At 38.5% G+C, this 18506-nt stretch overlaps 1 protein-coding gene across 1 annotated transcript; it reads left to right on the top strand.

Annotated features, from left to right (window-relative positions):
* The first annotated feature begins 1698 nt into the window (after nucleotides 1–1698).
* On the top strand, nucleotides 1699–7822 carry ywhag2 (3-monooxygenase/tryptophan 5-monooxygenase activation protein, gamma polypeptide 2). The gene is made up of 2 exons (XM_067364739.1): nucleotides 1699–1927; nucleotides 5786–7822. The coding sequence occupies exons 1-2, from the start codon at nucleotides 1841–1843 to the stop codon at nucleotides 6440–6442; spliced, it is 744 nt and encodes a 247-aa protein (XP_067220840.1). The 5' UTR covers nucleotides 1699–1840; the 3' UTR covers nucleotides 6443–7822.
* Nucleotides 7823–18506: the final 10684 nt, after the last annotated feature.

Genomic DNA, 18506 nt, shown 5'->3' on the forward strand with positions numbered 1-18506 from the left:
AGGCCTATAGACCTATTTTGTGTTTGCAAACAGTGATGATGTTTTTGTGGGCTGAGCCTACCTGGTGGCAGAAAATAACAGTTCTGCAGGAGCAGTCTTTGGAAGACACTGAATAAAAGAATAAAAAAGTTAATTTCGAGTTTATATCTCACAATTCTTAGAAGGAAAAACAAAAAAGCTATCTATGTAAAATGTTATAGGTTTAAATATTATTTTTTAGGCTGTAACTGCTATATATGTATGTCCTACACCTCCCCTATTCTACTTATGGAACAAACACGGTGCCAGTTTCGTTTTTTTCCATAAGTAGAATAGAGAAGGCGTAGGACATTCAGCGTAAGCGTTTTGAAGAATGTGGAAACGGGAAGTACATTCAAGGCGATATTTTGTGTTTATAAAGCAAAAACAGTTGTATTTTTTTTTTTTTTGAAAATGACTGATCATTTCACTAAATAAGACCCTTATTCCTCATCTGGTATCATTTAAAGTCCTTTGAAGCTGCAATGAAACTGTAATTTTGACCGTTTGGGGTCCATTGAAGTCGACTATAAGGAGAATAATCCTGGAATGTTTTCATCAAAAACCTTAATTTATTTTCGACTGACGAAAGAAAGACATGAACTTCTTGGATGACATGGTGGTGAGTAAATGATTAGGAAAAGTTTATTTAAAAGTGGATTAATCCTTTAAAGGACTCACAGACAGAAACAGTTTTAATTGCTTTCTTATTATGTGAATGAAGAATAGTCTTGATATATATTTACATTTCTTTATCAAGAACCAAAAACAAAGGATGAGTTTTACTGTACTTACATTTATGTATGTGAAATTTAGCAAAAATTAAAATTACATTTATAATATAGTATTCTTTTCTTTTATTTGGGGGGATATTTACGGAAGAGGATTAGGGCCAAGCAATAATAAAAAAATAAAACCATCTCGAGATTAAAGTTGTTAAATTTCGAGAAAAAAATCGTTACATTTCGAAGAAAAAAAGTCTAAATAAAATGTTGAGAATAAACTCGTTAAATTACGAGAAAAAAAAACGTTACATTTCGAGAAAAAGTCGAGATAAAATGTTGAGAATAAAGTCATTAAATTACGAGAAAAAAGTCGTTAAATTATGAGAACAAATTCGTTAAATTATGAGAAAAATTACATTAAATTTTTAAAAATAAAATGTTGAGAATAAACAAATTAAATTATGAGAAAAAAGTCGTTAAATTACGAGAACAAGTTAGTTAAATTACGAATTTGTTCTCATAATTTAATGACTTTTTTCTCGTAATTTAATGACTTTATTCTCAAAATTTCTCAACTTTTTTTCTTGAAATTTAACGACTTTTTTTCTCATAATTTAACGAATTTGTTCTCATAATCTAACGACTTTATTCTCGTAATTTAATGAGTTTATTCTCAACATTTTATCTTGACTTTTTTCTCGAAATTTAACAACTTTAATCTCGAGAAGGTTTTATTTTATTTTTTTTATTATTGCTTGGCCCTAATCCTCTTCCGTAGATATTAGTAAAACCAAATATAACATTTTCTAAACACAAAGAAAAGGTGGAGTTCAATAAATCTAGACAAATCTTTCCAAAATTTAAAAACAAATTAATAAATGTCCTAGCAGCTTGCCATAGCACCCACGTTTATAGAACCCTGACGTAGCCCTCCAGCGCGTGAGGAGGGGCGAGGGTGGCCCGTCGGCACGAGCGCAGACAGCAAGGAACAGCTGCAGAGAAGCTCTCGTTCATTGAATTACACCGCATAGCTCATACAATATTACTGTTTCCTCCCCAAAAAACAAATAATATCGTCCAAACCATAACCATCCAAAATGGTTGACCGCGAGCAGCTGGTTCAAAAAGCCAGGCTGGCTGAACAGGCAGAGCGATATGATGATATGGCAGCAGCCATGAAATCGGTAAGTCATTCTTTTAATATACCCTTGGGGTTTTATTCTTTTGATAGTTTAGTTTGACCAACAATCGTTAAATCAATCAGACTATCTATCTATCTATCTATCTATCTATCTATCTATCTATCTATCTATCTATCTATCTATCTATCTATCTATCTATCTATCTATCTATCTATCTATCTATCTATCTATCTATCTATCTATCTATCTATCTATCTAATTTGGTGAAATAATTGTCTTATTATGCATAACCTATTATAAACTCGATGCATTTGGACAAAAAGGGGTAATGTTGAATGATCACATGGGTGAAGTGACAGTAAAATATTGCATGGTAGCCTAGCCTAACAAAAGGCTTTCATATGCTGTCGTATAATAATTTTGGGGTGTTGATCTATGATAAATCAATGCTTTATTATTGAGAGTGCAGTGGATCGGGTGTAGACTGTCTGGATCTTGGGCGGTGCCTCCTGTCTTACCCGAGCCCACACTCAAATGAATGAGACGACACATGACAAATGTATAAAGATATGTTTCAACATCGCTTTCAGCGTTAATGGAAAAAAAATCAATATATTGCACTTTATTCTTTTTTAAATCGTTGCTTTGCGTAACATACTGCATATTCATAGTCATACACGCAGTGTATAGGCTAATATTTGAATTTACACTAGAAATTGGCGTTTTGTCATTCCTGTTCACAAACATAGTGCATTGTCATAAATACATCAGATGTTCATTTTCCATCATCAGCAAGCATATATAAATTCCAGCTGCCTTTGTTTTTTTTTCTCACGCATCCTAATAATTTAGTTATGTCTTCCCATATTCATTTTCTACACATGGCAGTTGTTAAGATATTTCCTCTAAACCAACGTTAGAGGCAGCAGCATTCCTTCCAGAATCTTCCATCCTTGTCATATTGCAGTAATTCAATAAGGTCCATGATTCCTTCTTGCTTTAAACCCACAGATTTATATAGTACTAAAGGAAACGTATATCTCGTCTATAGTGCTTATTCATAGTGAATATTATTTCTGTTCAATATTTTAACCGTGTTTGAGGGGTTAGCACACTGTAATGAAATCATTGAAGGCCTTAGGGCTTCTCGAAGGGGGTGGGTGGAGGGGGAAGCAAACATCTGCATCTTAAGCTCTAACGCTTCTTCACGTCAGCATCCTGACTATATTCCCTGACTATATGAGCGCATTTAGGAGACTCTAGTCTTACATAGGCTTATGGAGATTAAGGAGGACCCCTCCGTTTCTGCTTTGTCAAGTGTTGACATCACACTTTTTTTCTGGAAGGGTGTCATCTAGCATCTCTTCTCTTATTTCTTGAGTGATTGAATGTTTCTTACCCATGGCAATACGTTTCAGACTTAATTACAAATGACATGTAGATGCATCTCTTTACTTGATGACCTCAAAAGAAAGATTTCCAAACAGAAAATAGACATTACAGTGCAAAATCTACTAGACGTGTCAGTGTTTTACATAAAATAGTCTACCGAAATGTTCAATAAGTGTACTGATCGAAAAGTAGCAAAGATCTCTATTTTTTAGCACCATATTACCTTGATTAAATCCCAAATGACTGTTAAAAGCAAGGTTCTCATCCTTTGAAGGATTGTTTTGTACAATTTTAGTTTCATGGATCTGTGGAGGACATTTAAAACTCTAAAGTTACTTCGGCCCCATGGATAAAAGCCCATTTAGCCACAGAGCTGATGGGAAAGTGCCCACAGGCCTCCATTATCTTGATGCATTCAGCCAAAGAGATGTGCAGCAATAGGCCGAGCTTAAAACTTCACATCGGAGTAAGATCATCCGGCTTTTTACTTAAAATTTGTGAACGACTTCCTTATGTGTAAATATTTGCATCCGATTGCAACACGGCTACCAAGATAACAAGGTTACCCCGTCACCCACCACAACTATCCGTTACTATCCGTCTCTGAGACGAATGCCAAATCTGCGTTGCGCAGAACTTGTGTACCCAGACATAAATAGCTATAAGTTTGTTGTTCCCTTTTTAAATAAAACCCTTTCATATCCTCCTGCCTGTGTTTCGCTATGAGTCTCGTCTTCCTGTCCTACCAGTGTTCCTGTTTTCTGCTCTGATCTTTATTGAAGCTGTCTTTGAATTCAATTCTCTTTGTACTCCAAGGGAATAATTTTAGCCGAAATCTAAAATCAGAAACCTTGATCTGATGCACAAAGTGTTTAATTGCACATGGGTACATGCATACAGTTCCTTCATCATTACATAAAACACATTACAAACATATATTATGTAAGTGCACCACAAAGAGGTGACTAAAAGGAGGTCTGTGGTTGAAATTAATGAAAAATACTCAATCAGACTCGTTTAACATACGTAGTATGTTTGTCTCAGTTTGGCAAGAGAAAAGGTCAGAGAGAAGGCCACCGTAACACATGAACTGCCACACAGAGATCGTGTTAACTTACACTGCAGCTGCCCTGAGGGGTATGTGGGAACATTTCGCCTCCCGCCCCTGCCCCCTATCCTCACCCTGCCCCCACTCCCAGCTGAAGTGATTTCACCTCTAGTGCATTGTGTAGCGCTAGCGCTCCGTCATCTCACTAGATAGAGTTGGACTACTGTACAAAATGAGACTATTGCCATGGAAACTGCACTTGGCATATAGCTCGAGCTCATGGCAGCACAATGCATTCAGCTGATGAAGCTCTGTGTGGATATTATCATTATGCAACTGAAAAATGAAGCATTGTACATTTATGTCAAAGTTGCGATCGTCTTTTCTTACATTTTCCGACACATATCAGTGTGAAACGGCTTCTTGAATCAGAAGAAATGTAGGGCAGGACTTGGTTTTGTCAATGGAGAATTGATTAGATTCTATTGGTCGATCTCATGTGAGTGACAGGTTGTCCCGCCCTTGTGCAATTAAACACATCATCATCAGAAGAGAAAAGATGTCGCTGCAAGAGAGTTATTTTGATTAAAGATTATGAGGACACATAAATTAAAAAAAATATGATGTGCATGGATATATCATTTTATAATTAACACTGCAATGCTCCATAAAAAACAAGAATTGTCTATTTTGATTTCATTGTAAACTTAACCCATAAATGCATGAATGTTTCACCAATCATTATTACATATTTGGGTCTTTAGCGACACAGATGGATCTCTGCCTGTCGCAATAATATAAAACTCAATTGATTTTAGAGTTACAATTACAGAAGAATAAAATAAAGCATATTTTGTTACTTTTTGGAGCTTGGAAGGGTTCAGTTTGAGCAGATGTTTTATACCATCATCACTGTCCTTGTCAGAGCTCAATTCCCAGTAAATTTAGCAACTGGCTCATATTCGCAATCTCAAACTAATTCTCAAAACTATCATTTTCAGCATCTTCAAAATCATTATTTTGATCGCTGACAGCTTCTTCACCAGAGTGAGTGACAGTGAAACTAATATTTGATTTTTGAACAGTAAATCGCTGAGCCGTTTCAAGTTTTGCTGATGATCCTTCCCATTCTTTTGTTTTCTGCCTGCGGCAACTATGAGTGAAGTGTCACTTCATCATTGTGTATCAGACATTGCCACCTTGTGGAATAAAGGTGATTTACACTTATTCAATTATTGTTGTGCAGAAAAATATATACTCACATTACTAAGAATACTAAGAATTGGTGTCTAACTTTAAAAATGAATGAGGAGGACGTCCCGGGTCACTAAAGACCCGAGGTATGCGTTTAAGGGTTCATGTAAATTTGCTCAACTTATGAAGAAAGCGTATCTGTAATTACCTTGTTGGATGTTGTACGTCTCTTTCCTCAAACGGCGTTCTATTTGCCTCCTTCGTAGGTAACCGAGCTGAACGAGGCCTTGTCCAACGAAGAGAGGAACCTGTTGTCGGTGGCCTACAAGAACGTGGTAGGCGCTCGCCGCTCGTCCTGGAGGGTCATCTCCAGCATCGAGCAGAAGACCTCCGCGGATGGCAACGAGAAGAAGATCGAGATGGTGAGGGCCTACCGCGAGAAGATTGAGAAGGAGCTCGAGGCTGTGTGCCAGGACGTGCTCAACCTGTTGGATAACTTCCTGATCAAGAACTGCAGCGACACCCAGCACGAGAGCAAGGTCTTCTACCTGAAGATGAAGGGAGACTATTACCGTTACTTAGCCGAGGTGGCCACAGGCGAGAAGCGCTCCACCGTGGTGGAATCCTCCGAGAAGGCCTACAACGAGGCTCACGAGATCAGCAAAGAGCACATGCAGCCCACTCACCCCATCCGGCTGGGATTGGCCCTCAACTACTCGGTCTTCTACTACGAGATCCAGAATGCTCCGGAGCAGGCCTGTCATCTGGCCAAGACGGCCTTCGACGACGCCATCGCCGAACTCGACACCCTCAATGAGGACTCCTACAAAGACTCAACCCTCATCATGCAGCTCCTCCGAGACAACTTAACACTGTGGACGAGTGACCAGCAAGACGATGAGGGTGGGGAAGGCAACAATTAAAAGTAGAAAACCTCTCTATCTAGTTACATAAAAATGGCTGGTGGACTTTGGCAGCAGCTTTTGCCATGGTTTCCTCTGCAGCAGCAGTTCTTTATTTTTCCACGAGTTTAAAGAAAAAAATATCAAGGGTCGTAAAGGGGGGGCTGAAGTCCTAGTTTGAATATATACAGAAATATATATAGTTGAATGGGCCTCCCTCTTCTTGGTTCTCTTTGACATTTGCCAAAACCACTGAAATGTCAGTCAATCAGCCGGAAGCGGTGGTTGTTGGTTGGGAATGGCAGCCTCACACTGGCATATGGACTGATGTATTTCAAAGGGATGCTGCTTATTTATGTTTTGGGTAGTAGAAATGCATTTCAAAAGAGGGTTAGGTGGTGTTCGAAGGATAGAAATAGTATTAAATGGTTCCAGTATTAGTCACGAGTTGATCTGTTCGAATCATCTTGTTTGCGCTCGATTAATTGAACTGGAAAGCTATTCCGTTCGCTATTAGATGGAAGTGCAGTGAATGAAATTGTGTTCTTTGAATGCACCAAAACAGATTTCAGTCATTGTCATATAATCATAATAATCAGTCTGATACTACTGGAACCATTCACTTTTTAAAGGACAGAGACTGATCTGGATGGAAAAAAAGAAAAGATAAAAAAAAAAAAAAAAAAATAGGACAAATATTGCAGCTTCAAAGTTTGTGGTTTACTTCTGTGTTTAATTTATTTTTGCACTTGCCAAGTATACTGTTTTGTCAGTGTAAGATAATTACAACGATACTATCAATGATTCAATATTGTGCATGCTGGTGATGTATTTATACAATAGCTTGACTTTATTAACTTATATCTTGGATGTTATGTATTCCTATAATTGAAGAGTAAACTGGCTTCTTATTGTTTATTTATAATTTATCAGTTTTCGTTTTGATTTGCTATTCCAAAATTGTGATTGTTAACAATAAATCGATCTGTTATGGGCGTTGCCGTTGTGACATGGAATGTTTTTTCTTTAGCTAGGCTGATTTTTGAAAAACACTACTGATCACTTAAATGTACCGGTGTTTTTCTTGGTAAATTGTAACCATGACATTGTTAAGCAATGTTTTGCTCTCTGAACAATATATGAGTGCTCTTCTTGTCATATTATGCACATTGAACGTGTGGTTTAAACAAGTGACGTTACCGAATCAGTGTTTCCGTGACCGATTCAGAACATGGACCATAAATTGTCTTTGGCAGTATTTTTTAAAATTCATTTATTTGCCTTTTTTCCTTTCAATATTTTATTTTTTTTTACTTTTAGCTGTATCCTCAGTGACAATATCTTGAATGTGAATAACTATGTAGCAGTTGCACAAGAGCCAAAATAATTATAACAATAAAAAGACAGAAAAAAAAGAATTCAAGTAGTCCTAGATGCATCATGTCAATGCTGGTTGTGTGTATTGTTCCTCTATTATTAACTCAAACCAAACAATTACTCAAAATACTGAATTACACCAAAGTCAACTTTCTATTTGCGATGTGTGCTCAAATCCAAGTCCTGTCAATTTTTTGCCTACTGTATTTGCAATCATCGCAACCAATATAAAGTTAAGCAGCATTGTAAATGATTTAAAGGGATAGTTCACCCAAAAATGATAATTATCCCATGATTTACTCACCCTCAAGCCATCGTAAGTGTATTTTGACTATCTTCTTTCAGACGAACAGAATCAGAGATATATTTAAAAATATACTGGCTCTTAGCCTTATGTGTGGTAGCGAGATTTTGAAACCCTTAAAAAATGCATCCATCCATCATAAAAGTAATCCACACGGCCCCCATTCACTTCCATTATGAAGCTTGGAAGAGTATGATGGATGGATGCAATTTTTGGGCTTCAAAATCTCACCCCCATTCACTTCCATTATAAAGCTTGGAAGAGTATGATGGATGGATGCAATTTTTGGGCTTCAAAATCTCACCCCCATTCACTTCCATAATAAAGCTTGGAAGAGTGTAATGGATGGATGCAATTTTTGGACTTCAAAATCTCACCCCCCATTCACTTCCATTATAAAGCTTGGAAGAGTGTGATGGACGGATGAAATTTTTGGGCTTCAAAATCTCACCCCCCATTCACTTCCATAATAAAGCTTGGAAGAGTATGATGGATGGATGCAATTTTTGGGCTTCAAAATCTCACCCCCCATTCACTTCCATTATAAAGCTTGGAAGAGTGTATGGATGGATGCAATTTTTGGACTTCAAAATCTCACCCCCCATTCACTTCCATTATAAAGCTTGGAAGAGTATGATGGATGGATGCAATTTTTGGGCTTCAAAATCTCGCCCCCCATTCACTTCCATTATAAAGCTTGGAAGAGTATGATGGATGGATGCATTTTTTGGGCTTCAAAATCTCACCATTCACTTCCATAATAAAGCTTGGAAGAGTGTGATGGATGGATGCAATTTTTGGGCTTCAAAATCTCACCCCCCATTCACTTCCATTATAAAGCTTGGAAGAGTGTGATGGATGGATGCAATTTTTGGGCTTCAAAATCTCGCCCCCCATTCACTTCCATTATAAAGCTTGGAAGAGTATGATGGATGGATGCAATTTTTGGGCTTCAAAATCTCGCCCCCATTCACTTCCATAATAAAGCTTGGAAGAGTGTGATGGATGGATGCAATTTTTGGGCTTCAAAATCTCGCCTCCCATTCACTTCCATTATAAAGCTTGGAAGAGTATGATGGATGGATGAATTTTTGGGCTTCAAAATCTCGCCTCCCATTCACTTCCATAATAAAGCTTGGAAGAGTGTGATGGATGGATGCAATTTTTGGGCTTCAAAATCTCACCCCCCATTCACTTCCATTATAAAGCTTGGAAGAGTATGATGGATGGATGCAATTTTTGGGCTTCAAAATCTCGCCCCCCATTCACTTCCATTATAAAGCTTGGAAGAGTATGATGGATGGATGCATTTTTTGGGCTTCAAAATCTCGCCCCCCATTCACTTCCATTATAAAGCTTGGAAGAGTATGATGGATGGATGCAATTTTTGGGCTTCAAAATCTCGCCCCCCATTCACTTCCATTATAAAGCTTGGAAGATTATGATGGATGGATGCAATTTTTGGGCTTCAAAATCTCGCCCGCCATTCACTTCCATTATAAAGCTTGGAAGATTATGATGGATGGATGCATTTTTTGGGTTTCAAAATCTCGCCCCCCATTCACTTCTATTATAAAGCTTGGAAGAGTATGATGGATGGATGCAATTTTTGGGCTTCAAAATCTCGCCCCCCATTCACTTCCATTATAAAGCTTGGAAGAGTATGATGGATGGATGCAATTTTTGGGCTTCAAAATCTCGCCCCCCATTCACTTCCATTATAAAGCTTGGAAGAGTATGATGGATGGATGCATTTTTGGACTTCAAAATCTCACCCCCATTCACTTCCATTATAAAGCTTGGAAGAGTATGATGGATGGATGCAATTTTTGGGCTTCAAAATCTCGCCCGCCATTCACTTTCATTATAAAGCTTGGAAGAGTGTAATGGATGGATGCAATTTTTGGACTTCAAAATCTCACCCACCATTCACTTCCATTATAAAGCTTGGGAGAGTGTGATGGATGGATGCAATTTTTGGGCTTCAAAATCTCGCCTCCCATTCACTTCCATTATAAAGCTTGGAAGAGTATGATGGATGGATGAATTTTTGGACTTCAAAATCTCGCCTCCCATTCACTTCCATAATAAAGCTTGGAAGAGTGTGATGGATGGATGCAATTTTTGGGCTTCAAAATCTCACCCCCATTCACTTCCATTATAAAGCTTGGAAGAGTGTGATGGATGGATGCAATTTTTGGGCTTCAAAATCTCGCCCCCCATTCACTTCCATTATAAAGCTTGGAAGAGTATGATGGATGGATGCATTTTTTGGGCTTCAAAATCTCACCCCCATTCACTTCCATAATAAAGCTTGGAAGAGTGTAATGGATGGATGCAATTTTTGGACTTCAAAATCTCACCCCCATTCACTTCCATTATAAAGCTTGGAAGAGTATGATGGATGGATGCATTTTTGGACTTCAAAATCTCACCCCCCATTCACTTCCATTATAAAGCTTGGAAGAGTGTAATGGATGGATGCAATTTTTGGACTTCAAAATCTCACCCCCATTCACTTCCATTATAAAGCTTGGAAGAGTGTAATGGATGGATGCATTTTTGGACTTCAAAATCTCACCCCCATTCACTTCCATTATAAAGCTTGGAAGAGTATGATGGATGGATGCAATTTTTGGGCTTCAAAATCTCGCCCGCCATTCACTTCCATTATAAAGCTTGGAAGAGTATGATGGATGGATGCAATTTTTGGACTTCAAAATCTCACCCCCATTCACTTCCATTATAAAGCTTGGAAGAGTATGATGGATGGATGCATTTTTGGACTTCAAAATCTCACCCCCCATTCACTTCCATTATAAAGTTTGGAAGAGTATGATGGATGGATGCATTTTTGGACTTCAAAATCTCACCCCCATTCACTTCCATTATAAAGCTTGGAAGAGTATGATGGATGGATGCAATTTTTGGGCTTCAAAATCTCGCCCGCCATTCACTTCCATTATAAAGCTTGGAAGAGTGTAATGGATGGATGCAATTTTTGGACTTCAAAATCTCACCCCCATTCACTTCCATTATAAAGCTTGGAAGAGTATGATGGATGGATGCATTTTTGGACTTCAAAATCTCACCCCCCATTCACTTCCATTATAAAGTTTGGAAGAGTATGATGGATGGATGCAATTTTTGGACTTCAAAATCTCACCCCCATTCACTTCCATTATAAAGCTTGGAAGAGTGTAATGGATGGATGCAATTTTTGGACTTCAAAATCTCACCCACCATTCACTTCCATTATAAAGCTTGGGAGAGTGTGATGGATGGATGCAATTTTTGGGCTTCAAAATCTCGCCTCCCATTCACTTCCATTATAAAGCTTGGAAGAGTATGATGGATGGATGAATTTTTGGACTTCAAAATCTCGCCTCCCATTCACTTCCATAATAAAGCTTGGAAGAGTGTGATGGATGGATGCAATTTTTGGGCTTCAAAATCTCACCCCCATTCACTTCCATTATAAAGCTTGGAAGAGTGTGATGGATGGATGCAATTTTTGGGCTTCAAAATCTCGCCCCCCATTCACTTCCATTATAAAGCTTGGAAGAGTATGATGGATGGATGCATTTTTTGGGCTTCAAAATCTCACCCCCATTCACTTCCATAATAAAGCTTGGAAGAGTGTAATGGATGGATGCAATTTTTGGACTTCAAAATCTCACCCCCATTCACTTCCATTATAAAGCTTGGAAGAGTATGATGGATGGATGCATTTTTGGACTTCAAAATCTCACCCCCCATTCACTTCCATTATAAAGCTTGGAAGAGTGTAATGGATGGATGCAATTTTTGGACTTCAAAATCTCACCCCCATTCACTTCCATTATAAAGCTTGGAAGAGTGTAATGGATGGATGCATTTTTGGACTTCAAAATCTCACCCCCATTCACTTCCATTATAAAGCTTGGAAGAGTATGATGGATGGATGCAATTTTTGGGCTTCAAAATCTCGCCCGCCATTCACTTCCATTATAAAGCTTGGAAGAGTATGATGGATGGATGCAATTTTTGGACTTCAAAATCTCACCCCCATTCACTTCCATTATAAAGCTTGGAAGAGTATGATGGATGGATGCATTTTTGGACTTCAAAATCTCACCCCCATTCACTTCCATTATAAAGCTTGGAAGAGTGTAATGGATGGATGCAATTTTTGGACTTCAAAATCTCACCCCCATTCACTTCCATTATAAAGCTTGGAAGAGTATGATGGATGGATGCATTTTTGGACTTCAAAATCTCACCCCCCATTCACTTCCATTATAAAGTTTGGAAGAGTATGATGGATGGATGCAATTTTTGGACTTCAAAATCTCACCCCCATTCACTTCCATTATGAAGTTTGGAAGAGTATGATGGATGGATGCAATTTTTGGACTTCAAAATCTCACCCCCCATTCACTTCCATTATAAAGCTTGGAAGAGTATGATGGATGGATGCATTTTTGGACTTCAAAATCTCACCCCCATTCACTTCCATTATAAAGCTTGGAAGAGTATGATGGATGGATGCATTTTTGGACTTCAAAATCTCACCCCCATTCACTTCCATTATAAAGCTTGGAAGAGTGTAATGGATGGATGCATTTTTGGACTTCAAAATCTCGCCCGCCTGTCACTTCCATTATAAAGCTTGGAAGAGTGTAATGGATGGATGCATTTTTGGACTTCAAAATCTCGCCCGCCATTCACTTCCATTATAAAGCTTGGAAGAGTGTAATGGATGGATGCATTTTTGGACTTCAAAATCTCACCCTCATTCACTTCCATTATAAAGCTTGTAAGAGTTAAATGGATGGATGCATTTTTGGACTTCAAAATCTCACCCCCATTCACTTCTATTATAAAGCTTGGAAGAGTATGATGGATGGATGCAATTTTTGGACTTCAAAATCTCACCCCCATTCACTTCCATTATAAAGCTTGGAAGAGTATGATGGATGGATGCAATTTTTGGACTTCAAAATCTCACCCCCATTCACTTCCATTATAAAGCTTGGAAGAGTGTAATGGATGGATGCATTTTTGGGCTTCAAAATCTCGCCCGCCATTCACTTCCATTATAAAGCTTGGAAGAGTATGATGGATGGATGCATTTTTGGACTTCAAAATCTCACCCCCATTCACTTCCATTATAAAGCTTGGAAGAGTATGATGGATGGATGCATTTTTGGACTTCAAAATCTCACCCCCATTCACTTCCATTATAAAGCTTGGAAGAGTGTAATGGATGGATGCATTTTTGGACTTCAAAATCTCGCCCGCCATTCACTTCCATTATAAAGCTTGGAAGAGTGTAATGGATGGATGCATTTTTGGACTTCAAAATCTCGCCCGCCATTCACTTCCATTATAAAGCTTGGAAGAGTGTAATGGATGGATGCATTTTTGGACTTCAAAATCTCGCCCGCCATTCACTTCCATTATAAAGCTTGGAAGAGTGTAATGGATGGATGCAATTTTTGGACTTCAAAATCTCACCCCCATTCACTTCCATTATAAAGCTTGTAAGAGTATGATGGATGGATGCAATTTTTGGACTTCAAAATCTCACCCCCATTCACTTCCATAATAAAGCTTGGAAGAGTGTAATGGATGGATGCAATTTTTGGACTTCAAAATCTCGCCCGCCATTCACTTCCATTATAAAGCTTGGAAGAGTGTAATGGATGGATGCATTTTTGGCCTTCAAAATCTCACCCCCATTCACTTCCATTATAAAGCTTGGAAGAGTATGATGGATGGATGCATTTTTGGACTTCAAAATCTCACCCCCATTCACTTCCATTATAAAGCTTGGAAGAGTATGATGGATGGATGCATTTTTGGACTTCAAAATCTCACCCCCATTCACTTCCATTATAAAGCTTGGAAGAGTATGATGGATGGATGCATTTTTGGACTTCAAAATCTCACCCCCATTCACTTCCATTATAAAGCTTGGAAGAGTGTAATGGATGGATGCATTTTTGGACTTCAAAATCTCGCCCGCCATTCACTTCCATTATAAAGCTTGGAAGAGTGTAATGGATGGATGCATTTTTGGACTTCAAAATCTCGCCCGCCATTCACTTCCATTATAAAGCTTGGAAGAGTGTAATGGATGGATGCATTTTTGGACTTCAAAATCTCGCCCGCCATTCACTTCCATTATAAAGCTTGGAAGAGTGTAATGGATGGATGCAATTTTTGGACTTCAAAATCTCACCCCCATTCACTTCCATTATAAAGCTTGGAAGAGTATGATGGATGGATGCAATTTTTGGGCTTCAAAATCTCACCCCCATTCACTTCCATTATAAAGCTTGGAAGAGTATGATGGATGGATGCAATTTTTGGGCTTCAAAATCTCGCCCGCCATTCACTTCCATTATAAAGCTTGGAAGAGTGTAATGGATGGATGCAATTTTTGGGCTTCAAAATCTCGCCTCCCATTCACTTCCATTATAAAGCTTGGAAGAGTATGATGGATGGATGAATTTTTGGACTTCAAAATCTCGCCTCCCATTCACTTCCATAATAAAGCTTGGAAGAGTGTGATGGATGGATGCAATTTTTGGGCTTCAAAATCTCACCCCCATTCACTTCCATTATAAAGCTTGGAAGAGTGTGATGGATGGATGCAATTTTTGGGCTTCAAAATCTCGCCCCCCATTCACTTCCATTATAAAGCTTGGAAGAGTATGATGGATGGATGCATTTTTTGGGCTTCAAAATCTCACCCCCATTCACTTCCATAATAAAGCTTGGAAGAGTGTAATGGATGGATGCAATTTTTGGACTTCAAAATCTCACCCCCATTCACTTCCATTATAAAGCTTGGAAGAGTATGATGGATGGATGCATTTTTGGACTTCAAAATCTCACCCCCCATTCACTTCCATTATAAAGCTTGGAAGAGTGTAATGGATGGATGCAATTTTTGGACTTCAAAATCTCACCCCCATTCACTTCCATTATAAAGCTTGGAAGAGTGTAATGGATGGATGCATTTTTGGACTTCAAAATCTCACCCCCATTCACTTCCATTATAAAGCTTGGAAGAGTATGATGGATGGATGCAATTTTTGGGCTTCAAAATCTCGCCCGCCATTCACTTCCATTATAAAGCTTGGAAGAGTATGATGGATGGATGCAATTTTTGGACTTCAAAATCTCACCCCCATTCACTTCCATTATAAAGCTTGGAAGAGTATGATGGATGGATGCATTTTTGGACTTCAAAATCTCACCCCCCATTCACTTCCATTATAAAGTTTGGAAGAGTATGATGGATGGATGCATTTTTGGACTTCAAAATCTCACCCCCATTCACTTCCATTATAAAGCTTGGAAGAGTATGATGGATGGATGCATTTTTGGACTTCAAAATCTCACCCCCCATTCACTTCCATTATAAAGTTAGGAAGAGTATGATGGATGGATGCATTTTTGGACTTCAAAATCTCACCCCCATTCACTTCCATTATAAAGCTTGGAAGAGTATGATGGATGGATGCATTTTTGGACTTCAAAATCTCACCCCCATTCACTTCCATTATAAAGCTTGGAAGAGTGTAATGGATGGATGCAATTTTTGGACTTCAAAATCTCACCCCCATTCACTTCCATTATAAAGCTTGGAAGAGTATGATGGATGGATGCATTTTTGGACTTCAAAATCTCACCCCCCATTCACTTCCATTATAAAGTTTGGAAGAGTATGATGGATGGATGCAATTTTTGGACTTCAAAATCTCACCCCCATTCACTTCCATTATGAAGTTTGGAAGAGTATGATGGATGGATGCAATTTTTGGACTTCAAAATCTCACCCCCCATTCACTTCCATTATAAAGCTTGGAAGAGTATGATGGATGGATGCATTTTTGGACTTCAAAATGTCACCCCCATTCACTTCCATTATAAAGCTTGGAAGAGTATGATGGATGGATGCATTTTTGGACTTCAAAATCTCACCCCCATTCACTTCCATTATAAAGCTTGGAAGAGTGTAATGGATGGATGCATTTTTGGACTTCAAAATCTCGCCCGCCATTCACTTCCATTATAAAGCTTGGAAGAGTGTAATGGATGGATGCATTTTTGGACTTCAAAATCTCGCCCGCCATTCACTTCCATTATAAAGCTTGGAAGAGTGTAATGGATGGATGCATTTTTGGACTTCAAAATCTCGCCCGCCATTCACTTCCATTATAAAGCTTGGAAGAGTTAAATGGATGGATGCATTTTTGGACTTCAAAATCTCACCCCCATTCACTTCTATTATAAAGCTTGGAAGAGTATGATGGATGGATGCAATTTTTGGACTTCAAAATCTCACCCCCATTCACTTCCATTATAAAGCTTGGAAGAGTATGATGGATGGATGCAATTTTTGGACTTCAAAATCTCACCCCCATTCACTTCCATTATAAAGCTTGGAAGAGTGTAATGGATGGATGCATTTTTGGGCTTCAAAATCTCGCCCGCCATTCACTTCCATTATAAAGCTTGGAAGAGTATGATGGATGGATGCATTTTTGGACTTCAAAATCTCACCCCCATTCACTTCCATTATAAAGCTTGGAAGAGTATGATGGATGGATGCATTTTTGGACTTCAAAATCTCACCCCCATTCACTTCCATTATAAAGCTTGGAAGAGTGTAATGGATGGATGCATTTTTGGACTTCAAAATCTCGCCCGCCATTCACTTCCATTATAAAGCTTGGAAGAGTGTAATGGATGGATGCATTTTTGGACTTCAAAATCTCGCCCGCCATTCACTTCCATTATAAAGCTTGGAAGAGTGTAATGGATGGATGCATTTTTGGACTTCAAAATCTCGCCCGCCATTCACTTCCATTATAAAGCTTGGAAGAGTGTAATGGATGGATGCAATTTTTGGACTTCAAAATCTCACCCCCATTCACTTCCATTATAAAGCTTGGAAGAGTATGATGGATGGATGCAATTTTTGGACTTCAAAATCTCACCCCCATTCACTTCCATAATAAAGCTTGGAAGAGTGTAATGGATGGATGCAATTTTTGGACTTCAAAATCTCGCCCGCCATTCACTTCCATTATAAAGCTTGGAAGAGTGTAATGGATGGATGCATTTTTGGCCTTCAAAATCTCACCCCCATTCACTTCCATTATAAAGCTTGGAAGAGTATGATGGATGGATGCATTTTTGGACTTCAAAATCTCACCCCCATTCACTTCCATTATAAAGCTTGGAAGAGTATGATGGATGGATGCATTTTTGGACTTCAAAATCTCACCCCCATTCACTTCCATTATAAAGCTTGGAAGAGTATGATGGATGGATGCATTTTTGGACTTCAAAATCTCACCCCCATTCACTTCCATTATAAAGCTTGGAAGAGTGTAATGGATGGATGCATTTTTGGACTTCAAAATCTCGCCCGCCATTCACTTCCATTATAAAGCTTGGAAGAGTGTAATGGATGGATGCATTTTTGGACTTCAAAATCTCGCCCGCCATTCACTTCCATTATAAAGCTTGGAAGAGTGTAATGGATGGATGCATTTTTGGACTTCAAAATCTCGCCCGCCATTCACTTCCATTATAAAGCTTGGAAGAGTGTAATGGATGGATGCAATTTTTGGACTTCAAAATCTCACCCCCATTCACTTCCATTATAAAGCTTGGAAGAGTATGATGGATGGATGCAATTTTTGGGCTTCAAAATCTCACCCCCATTCACTTCCATAATAAAGCTTGGAAGAGTGTATGGATGGATGCAATTTTTGGACTTCAAAATCTCGCCCGCCATTCACTTCCATTATAAAGCTTGGAAGAGTGTAATGGATGGATGCAATTTTTGGACTTCAAAATCTCACCCCCCATTCACTTCCATTATAAAGTTTGGAAGAGTATGATGGATGGATGCATTTTTGGCCTTCAAAATCTCACCCCCCATTCACTTCCATTATAAAGCTTGGAAGAGTATGATGGATGGATGCATTTTTGGCCTTCAAAATCTCACCCCCATTCACTTCCATTATAAAGTTTGGAAGAGTATGATGGATGGATGCATTTTTGGCCTTCAAAATCTCACCCCCCATTCACTTCCATTATAAAGCTTGGAAGAGCCAGCATTTTTTTTTTTTCAATATATCTCATATTGTGTTCATCTGAAAGAAGAAAGTCATACACCTAGGATAGCTTGAGGGTGAGTAAATCATGGGATAATTTTCATTTTTGGGTGAACTATGCCTTTAAAGCACAAGATTCCAACAGGTTTAAACACAGTGGTGAATCCAGACCAAATAGTTTTTCTCTGCATTGCACCTACTATCCGTGATTAGTGTTCAGCACTGCATTGCAGAGCTCACCTCTCCAAACTAATAATGTGCTTGACATACAGTATGAATG

This window comes from Chanodichthys erythropterus, chromosome 17 (assembly GCF_024489055.1).
Source record: "Chanodichthys erythropterus isolate Z2021 chromosome 17, ASM2448905v1, whole genome shotgun sequence".
Lineage (NCBI taxonomy): Eukaryota > Metazoa > Chordata > Actinopteri > Cypriniformes > Xenocyprididae > Chanodichthys > Chanodichthys erythropterus.

Bases quoted from the DNA above. Each gene is read 5' to 3' on its own strand.
- ywhag2 (XM_067364739.1), top strand. From the start codon at position 1,841: ATGGTTGACCGCGAGCAGCTGGTTCAAAAAGCCAGGCTGGCTGAACAG. The intron at 1,928-5,785 runs GTAAGTCATTCT...CCTCCTTCGTAG, and splicing joins TGGCAGCAGCCATGAAATCG to GTAACCGAGCTGAACGAGGC.